General features: G+C 42.3%; 2 protein-coding genes across 2 annotated transcripts in view; one reads left to right on the plus strand and one right to left on the minus strand.

Moving 5' to 3' along the window:
* Positions 1 to 1,726: 1,726 nt before the first annotated feature.
* On the minus strand, positions 1,727 to 6,959 carry LOC121385003 (perlucin-like). Its single transcript, XM_041515527.1, has 5 exons — positions 6,883 to 6,959; positions 6,145 to 6,236; positions 4,791 to 4,881; positions 2,814 to 3,021; positions 1,727 to 1,874 (listed from the first exon to the last, which is right to left on the minus strand). The coding sequence occupies exons 1-5, from the start codon at positions 6,929 to 6,931 to the stop codon at positions 1,799 to 1,801; spliced, it is 516 nt and encodes a 171-aa protein (XP_041371461.1). The 5' UTR covers positions 6,932 to 6,959; the 3' UTR covers positions 1,727 to 1,798.
* Positions 6,960 to 8,311: 1,352 nt separating this feature from the next.
* The window catches only part of LOC121385011 (perlucin-like), a 7,124-nt gene continuing 6,135 nt past the window's right edge, over positions 8,312 to 9,300 (plus strand). Inside the window, exon 1 of the mRNA XM_041515539.1 lies at positions 8,312 to 8,448. Coding sequence (XP_041371473.1) covers positions 8,403 to 8,448 — 46 coding nt within the window. The 5' untranslated portion in view covers positions 8,312 to 8,402. The remainder of the gene's footprint in view (positions 8,449 to 9,300) is intronic.

Below are 9,300 nucleotides of genomic sequence, written 5' to 3' on the forward strand. Positions count from 1 at the left end.
CCAGTATCAACACCCCCACCCTCCCAGTATCAACACCCTAACCGCCTCCCAGTATCAACACCCTCACCCTCTCCCAATATCAACACCCCACCATCCCAGTATCTACACCCCACCTTCCCAGTAACAACACCCTAACTGCCTCCCAGTGTCAACACCCCACCCTCTCCCAGTATCAACACCCCACCCTCCCAGTATCAACACCCCACCTTCCCCAGTAACAACACCCTAACTGCCTCCCAGTATCAACACCCCCACCCTCTCCCAATATCAACACCCACCCTCCCAGTATCAACACCCCACCCTCTCCAAGTATCAACACCCTAACCGTCGCCCAGTATCAACACCCCCACCCTCCCAGTATCAACACCCTAACCGTCTCCCAGTGTCAACACCCTAACCCTCTCCCAGTATCAACAAACTAACCCTCTCCCATTATCAACACCCTAACCCTCTCCCAGTATCAACAAACTAACCCTCTCCCTGTATCAACAGGAACGTTTAAACCTTGTGTCTAGCATTTAGAGTTTCATAACCAGGACGTTGATGAGTGCTTGTCACAACAGCTATATTTATTCGTATTAACTTTGTCCTGTGCTAGTTTTGATTTAGTGAATTGATCTGGGAATGGCAGTCTTCTTTGTGACAGTGAAAGACTAATGAAATCGCCAGTAAAGGATTTCCTCGGGAGTGGCTATAGACGACGCACTAGATAGAGACTCATGGAATCAACCACTATTTTGACAAATGCCCATTCGACTCTGCATTTTGCAGAGATACGATTTCAATCATGGATAACGCTTTTGTGGTTCAGATTTACTAAGCGATGTTAGGGGTAAAAATCCAACACTGACGATGATTTTAGCGTTTCGTAAAACAGGGCCCTGGAAGCGCTCTACACAACAGGGCCCTGGGAGCGCTCCATACAACAGGGCCCTGCACGCGCTCCATACAACAGGGCCCTAGGAGCGCTCCATACAACAGGGCCCTGCCAGCGCTCCATATAACAGGGCCCTGGGAGCGCTCCATACAACAGGGCCCTGGGAGCGCTCCGTACAACAGGGCCCTGGGAGCGCTCCGTACAACAGGGCCCTGGGAGCACTCCGTACAACAGGGCCCTGGGAGCGCTCCGTACAACAGGGCCCTGGGAGCGCTCCGTACAACAGGGCCCTGGGAGCGCTCCGTACAACAGGGCCCTGGGAGCGCTCCGTACAACAGGGCCCTGGGAGCGCTCCGTACAACAGGGCCCTGGGAGCGCTCCGTACAACAGGGCCCTGGGAGCGCTCCATACAACAGGGCCCTGGGAGCACTCTGTACAACAGGGTCCTGGGAGCACGCTGTAGAACAGGCCCCTGGGCGTGCTCCGTACAACAGGGCCCTGGGAGCGTTCCGTACAACAGAGCCCTGGGAGCGGTCTGTACAACAGAGCCCTGGGAGCGCTCCATACAACAGGGCCCTGGGAGCGCTCCGTACAACAGGGCCCTGGGAGTGCTCCATACAACAGGGCCCTGGGAGCGCTCCGTACAACAGGGCCCTGGGAGCGCTCTGTACAACAGGGCACTGGAGCCCTTATGATACCTGCTGTATGTTTTTACTTTCTATCAATGACGTTTCACTCCAAATTAGAAGGAAAATGTGAACGCTTTCAGATTTGGTGTGTCTACTCGTGTATTTAATTGTTACATCGTTTAAAAGTGAACAGTGTCAAAGAAAAAAAAGAAAAAAAAAGTTTTATTTAACGACACACTCAACACATTTTATTTACGGTTATATGGGAACTTTGTCAAAGAGATGAAACATCTTATCCCTCTGCAGGATTTGTTCCCTGGGTGACGGTTATGAAGACGTTCTTGACAGTGTGCTTCACCACTTGAGCGCTGTAAAGAAAACAAGTATATATGTTCACAAAAGTATTACCGATGTTCACAGCAACAGTATCGATGTTCATAGAAACATTATTGATGTTTATAGAAACATTATTGATGTTCACAGAAACGGTACAGATGTTCACAGAAACATTATTGATGTTCATAGAAACATTATTGATGTTCATAGAAACATTATCGATGTTCATAGAAACATTATCGATGTTCACAGAAACAGTACAGATGTTCACATAAATATTACAGATATTTAAAACAAATATTGCAGATGTTAACAAAAATATTACAAGATATTCACAAAAACATTACAGGTGTTCACAAGAACATTACATTCACAAAAACATTACAAGATGTTTACAAAACATTAAATATGTTTCGTTACGTGTTTCTCCACTCGCAGACTGTAAATAAACAACTATACGTTCACAAAATGATTACCGATGTTCACAGAAACATTTAAGATGTTCACAAAATCATTACTGATGTTCACAAAACAACATATGTTAACAAAACATGACAGATGTTCACAAAGTATTACAGATATTCAAAAATACACTGCAGATGTTCAAAAACATTTTGCAAATGTTTTACAAAAACTCGTTTGTTTGCATGTGTCTGCGTGTGTGTGTGTGTGTGTGCGTGTGTGCGTATGTGTGCGTGTGTTGTTTGTGTACGCATACACAACTACAGTGCTACACACGAGTACACAGACACACACAACACAAACACACGTATACACACATACATACATACATACACACATACATACACACACACACACACATATATACACACACACACACATACACAAACATACACAAACACACACACATACAGACACATACACGCAACACACACGCGTACACACACAGACAGACGGACACACACACAGACAGACACACACACACTCACAGTGACACTGATGCTACTTACGGTCGCTCACAGACGAAGTACATCCGGGATCCGCAGGTGTAGTCCGACCATTTGTAATGGTACTGCCTCTCCATGTACAGACAGTTGTGGCTGGGTCCGCCATTCGGTTTGCCGGGGTACCAGAAGAAAGTTTCGATTCTAGTTCGGTTCGTGTCCCATATCCAAATATTTTCCTCCAGCTGATCGAAGCCTCCTAGCCAGTAGTTGCCTGACCATAAATAATTAACTGTGTTAGGCGCAAACTCCATTTATCAGTGATTCGTGTGCGTATATCTATACGTAATCTATACTGCGTATACGTATATAACCCATAATGTGTAATCCGTAACAATCATTATTTCTCGTTCCAGCCAGTGCACCACGACTAGTATATCTGTAGCAGTTATAAAGTGCACCACGACTGGTATATCTGTAGTAGGTATAAAGTGCACCACGACTGGTATATCTGTAGTAGGTATAAAGTGCACCACGACTGGTATATCTGTAGTAGGTATAAAGTGCACCACGACTGGTATATCTGCAGTAGGTATAAAGTGCACCACGACTGGTATATCTGTAGTAGGTATAAAGTGAACCACGACTGGTATATCTGCAGTAGGTATAAAGTGAACCACGACTGGTATATCTGCAGTAGGTATAAAGTGCACCACGACTGGTATATGTGCAGTAGATAGAAAGTGTACCACGACTGGTATATCTGCAGTAGGTAGAAAGTGATCCTACTCGCACTAGCTAGTGGGAATCTCCCTATTAGCTCAGTTGGTAGAGCGGTGGAGTCTCGTACTGAGACACCGCGTACGCCTGTACATACCAAACGTCATGGTATGTGCTATCTGGTCTGTGGGATGATAAATATAAAAGATCCCATGCTACTAATAAAAAAATGGGTTTCCTCTCTAAGTCTATATTTCAAAATTACAAAATGTTTGACACCCAACAGCCGATGATTAATAAATCAATGTGCTCTAGTGGTGTCGTTAAACAAAACAAACTTCCGTAGCAATCACTTTCTCTGTAAATAGGTTGAACAGATTCTATTTGTGTGTCAGTGTATTATGTATACTTCTATGACTACGGATTACGTTAGTAATCTGTATATATACATATACGTGATCCGTAATCCGTAATCCGTAACAATCATTTTATATAGAAATAGGTTGAGTAGATTCCATACGCATTACGGTCTAAGTATACTTGTACGTATAATATACACATACGCATTACGGTCTAAGTATACTTGTACGTATAATATACGCGTGCGCATTACGGTATAAGTATACGTGTTCGTATAATATACGCATACATATTACGATCTAAGTATACTTGTACGTATAATATACGCATGCGCATTACGGTCTAAGTATACTTGTACGTATAATATACGCATGCGCATTACGGTCTAGGTATACTTGTACGTATGCGGATTACGAATAAACAAAAGTTGGGCTTAAGTTAAGCTTCTATTTATTACTGATTTCCGTGCTTATTTCCAATTAGGGTTCAAGCACGATATCGTGGGTATACACCTCAGCTATCTGGATTGTCTGCCCATGACAGTTTGTTAGTTATTAGTGGTTAGTGGCTTCTCCACTTCCCAATCCTTCATTCTATTAGTGTAAAATCCAGAATTTGAAAGTCATTAGTAATCCAATAGTTTTATTATTTGACATAAAAATACACTTAGGAACACAAAATTGTAGTTGTATGTAGATAGGAGGACGATTATTTGCCCAGTTAAATTGGTGTCCATTTTTAATTTCCACATGGCTGCCATGAATAAATGGTTATAAAAATGTCACCATTAAATTCACTGATCTCAAAATTATATATATATATATATATATATATAAAAACAACAATGGTTTTTCTCTGTTAACCAGGATTTGAGGTATATTCGTTTTGAATTTCAAGATGGCAGCCATGACAAAGACGAACAGACGGACAGACAGACGGACAGACATGTATAATTTGTTTTACCTCTCACTGACTTCACTAATCCCTCCAGGTAATGTTGTTCTTCTACAGTCTCCACGTGACTCAGCCCCGCCCCCACGGCTGCACAGTACTCCTGCACCGAGAATTAAAATAATGGGCATCAACAAAATTAGCACTGATCGTAATTTGACATGGACATTTATTAAATGATATATTGAACATTACGTACTTTGTAGATAAAAAACAACTCTCTCTCTCTCTCTCTCTCTCTCTCTCTCTCTCTCTCTCTCTCTCTCTCTCTCTCTCTCTCTCTCTCTCTCTCTCTCTCTCTCTCTCTCATTCTCTTTAAATATTAATGCAAAATCTCACACGAATTAATCGCAGCCACATACATGATACAGTATGTCGCATGAAAACGAACCTAAAACTGAGGATAGGGCACCTTCTAGCAATCGACTTTTGGCATTATCTAGGAGTCCGATGTGAAGAACATGTACACGGCATCAGTGTCCAGGTTCCATACAAATCACAACCAGCCAGAAATAATGTACGATGTTGAATTTCAGACGTTGCGAGAATCGTACGTTTTGCAGCTGATTCTAACCACAGGGCCCGTGCTTAAAAACCTTTTAGTCCAAATTTAATCTGTAATGACATCACACGCATGCCATTTGTATGGCGTTGTGATGACATTAGTGTTTCAGACTCTATTAGAGTCTTGATTCTAGACTCTTAACGTTTTGTAAGCACCAGCCCAGGTCGACCAGATTCACAGTCTTCTATCTTTCTGTTCTTCTTTCACAGACAGTGCACCACGACTGGTATATCGAAGTCTGTGGTATGTGTTATTCTGTCTGTGGGATGGTGCACATAAAAAGAGTCCTTGCTACTAATAGAAAAATGTAGCGGGTTTACTCTCTAAGTCTATATATCAAAATTACCATATGTTTGACATCCAATAGCCGATGATTAATAAATCAATGTGCTCTAGTGGTGTCGTTAAAGAAAACAAACTTCTTCTTCTTTTCTCTTTAATTTTTTTTTTCTGTGTACTTGTATTCAATTACGGAGTATATCCAAAGTCAGAGAGGAAACCCGCTACCTTTGTTCCATTGGTAGTAATGGGATTTTTATGCACCATCCCACAGACACGACAGCATATGTCACGGCCTTTGATATACCAGTCATGGTGCACTGGATGGAACGAGAAATAGCCCAACGTCCGCCCACCCCTGACAAGGATCGTTTGTAGACTGAGCGAGCGCTTTACCACTGGGCTACGTCCCGTCCCTCCAGGGGTGAAAATAGTTAATAGCCGAAAACATCTTACGCTGCACAATAATCGAGTGAGTACCTTTAATTGTCTACCCTGGTAATTATCTACTTATCTACTTACCCTGGCCTCGGCCCACGTGGCCAGCTGGCGGATAGCGGCGTGACAGCTGGCCTTATGGGGGATGAATCCGTTTGGACATCCCACGCCTACAGCTGAAGTTAAATCATCAGTTCCACATGGGTGTAATGGTGCAAATATAAACACGTTTACATCCGTCATACAGGCAGACAGGCAGGCAGAAAGACAGACAGGAATAGACGGACGGACGGACGGACAGACGGTTTGATGAAGTAGAATAACAAACTGACTGGTTGGCTGTTTATGTGGCAGCCTTACACACACACACACACACACACACACACACAGAGAGAGAGAGAGAGAGAGAGAGAGAGAGAGAGAGAGAGAGAGAGAGAGAGAGAGAGAGAGAGAGAGAGAGAGAGAGAGAGAGAGAAGGGAGAGTTGGAGAGAGAGAGCGAGAGAGAGAGCGAGAAAGAGAGAGAGAAAATAGAGAGAGAGAGAGAGAGAGAGAGAGAGAGAGAGAGAGAGAGAGAGAGAGAGAGAGAGAGAGAGAGTGAGAGGAGGGGGTAGAGAGGGGTAGGGGAGGTATATATATAGAGAGACACACACACAACACACACACACACAGACGCACACACACACACACACACACAGAAAGACACAGAGACATATCAATGTAATAGAAAACAAATGTGGTCGTGGATATCTTATATTAATTGTTGAGAAGCCATAGTACAAAGAATACAAACTTGGTTCACCAAGTAAAGTAATAATACAAACCGACAGCGAACAGTGAACACAATGTCAGAGCAGTGTACGTTATAACCATCTTGGTGTTCAAACAGAACGTGTGAACATGCAGGTGCATGTGCTATCAGTGGAATACGAATTCTTGGCTATTAACTATAGATCACAAATGTTTCACATAGGTTAATTTATTTCCTCATATATAAAGTTTTCTATACACGTTTACAAAGTCGGTCGCTGGGAGAAGGTTGGCGAAATGTTTTTTCTTTTAAAAACAATAAACAAAATCAAATGAAAGTAATACAGGAATAATTGTTTAACAGACTGCAATGCTATTGATTGGCTATGATATATCGGTATTGGTAATTGCGACACTGACATTCATTTGTTTGACATCCAATAGCCGATGATTAATTAATCAAAAGACAGAGAGAAGTCAAAGTGCTCTAGTGGCGTTTGTTCTGGTGGTGTCGTTAAGCAAAACAGACGTTCATTTATTAAGCATCGGCTATTAGATGTCAAATATTTAGTCATTGTTATACATCAGAGGAAGGCATATTTTACAGCACACCCCCAAGGACAGGGTAGAACATACCACGGCTTTTGATATACCATATATGCGGCACAAGATGAGAATCAGAATGAATCCATCGAGGGGGCCCAGTGGTACAGCGTTCGCTCGATGCGCGGCGGGTGTGGGATCGATCCCCGTTGGTGGGCCCATTGGACTATTTCTCGTTCCAGCCAGGGCACCACGACCGTGGTATGTGCTATCCTGTTTGTAGGATGGTGCATATAAAAAATCCCTTGCTGCTAATCGGAAAAAGTAGCCCATGAAGTGGCGACAGCCGGTTTCCTCTCTCAATATCTGTGTGGACCTTAACCATATGTCTGACGCCATATAACCGTAAATAAAATATGTTGAATGCGTCGTTAAATAAATAATGTCTTTCTTTCTTTCCGTCGATGTGGTGCGACCCTTCGACCCAAGAACCTCACGCGAGCGCTCTACCGACTGAGCTAGATCCTGTCACCTGACAAAGTTATATAGATTAATCTTTTATCTGAACATTCTCATGTGGATGACAATCTCTATCACGGCTTTTGATACACCAGGGACGGGACGTCGCCCAGTGATAAAGCGGTCTCTTGCTGCGCGGTCGGTCAAGAATCGACCCCCCTCGGTGGGTCCATTGGGCTATTTCTCATTCCAGCCAGGGCACCACGACCGTGGTATGTGCTACCCTGTCTGTAGGATGGTGCATATAAAAGATCCCTTGCTACTAATGAAAAAAATGTAGCGGGTTTCCTCTAAACCTACTAGTCAAAATAACGAAATGTTTGACATCCAATAGCCGATGATTAATAAATCAAAGTGTTCTAGTGGTGTCGTTAAACAAAATAAACAAACTTTGATGTACTATTCGTGGAGAAATGGTTGAAACGGAACACAACGCGGTGTGTGCTACTCAAGACACAGATAGACACGACCTATGTTGATAAGCGTGAGAAGTCCCATTTGTGGGAACTGAAACAAACAAAAGTCGAAGAAAATGATTCTGTTACAGATATGTGGATTTATTCTACTTGCAGCTTCAGGTGGGTAAAATAACTTGTTAAAATTATGACTGATTATTGTATTTAAAGGAATAATAAATAAATAAATGTAAGAAAGAAGGTAAAAAGAAATTAAAAATTAATTGAATTTCTGGCAGAAATATCGATTAATGAAACGAGAAAGGTAAAGAAATGGAAAATATTGCCATACCGACCGGTTTTTGCCCGTCAACATCGCCACGAGCTGGGAGATTTTGTCTTTGCCTGTCGAGCTCGTCGGGCCAACAATTATTTCACGTTTATGTTCACAGATTAGTCTGAGTCAATCATGTTTAGTCCGGCAGACTTTAAAGTTTGTCGAACTGAATATCCGGTCGGAATATCAGCCAATTTCAACCTGTGTTTATTTACCGTTACTTATCACACTCCGGCACTTCGATGTCTAATGACAACGACGATTACGATGATAATAATGGTCGATGGTTGTGATAATAATTATGATGATAATGCTGATTATTATTATAATGATGATGATGATGATGGTGGTGATGAAAATGATGGTGGTGGTGGTGGTGGTGATGATGATGATGATGATGATGATGATGACAATGGTGATGATGGTGGTGATGGTTATGATGGCGATGGTTGTGGTGACTATGATGATGGTAATAATGATGATGATGATACGATGATGATGATGACGAAGACGAAGACGATGGTGATGATGATGATGATGATGATGATGATGATGATAATGACGATGATGACGATTATTATTATGATGCTAATGACGATGATATTATTAACAATTATGATGATGATGATGATGATGATGATGATGATGAAAAAGAAGAAAATGATGGCAATGATGATGATATTTTTTCTGGTTAATTC

This window comes from Gigantopelta aegis, chromosome 11, assembly GCF_016097555.1.
Source record: "Gigantopelta aegis isolate Gae_Host chromosome 11, Gae_host_genome, whole genome shotgun sequence".
NCBI lineage: Eukaryota > Metazoa > Mollusca > Gastropoda > Neomphalida > Peltospiridae > Gigantopelta > Gigantopelta aegis.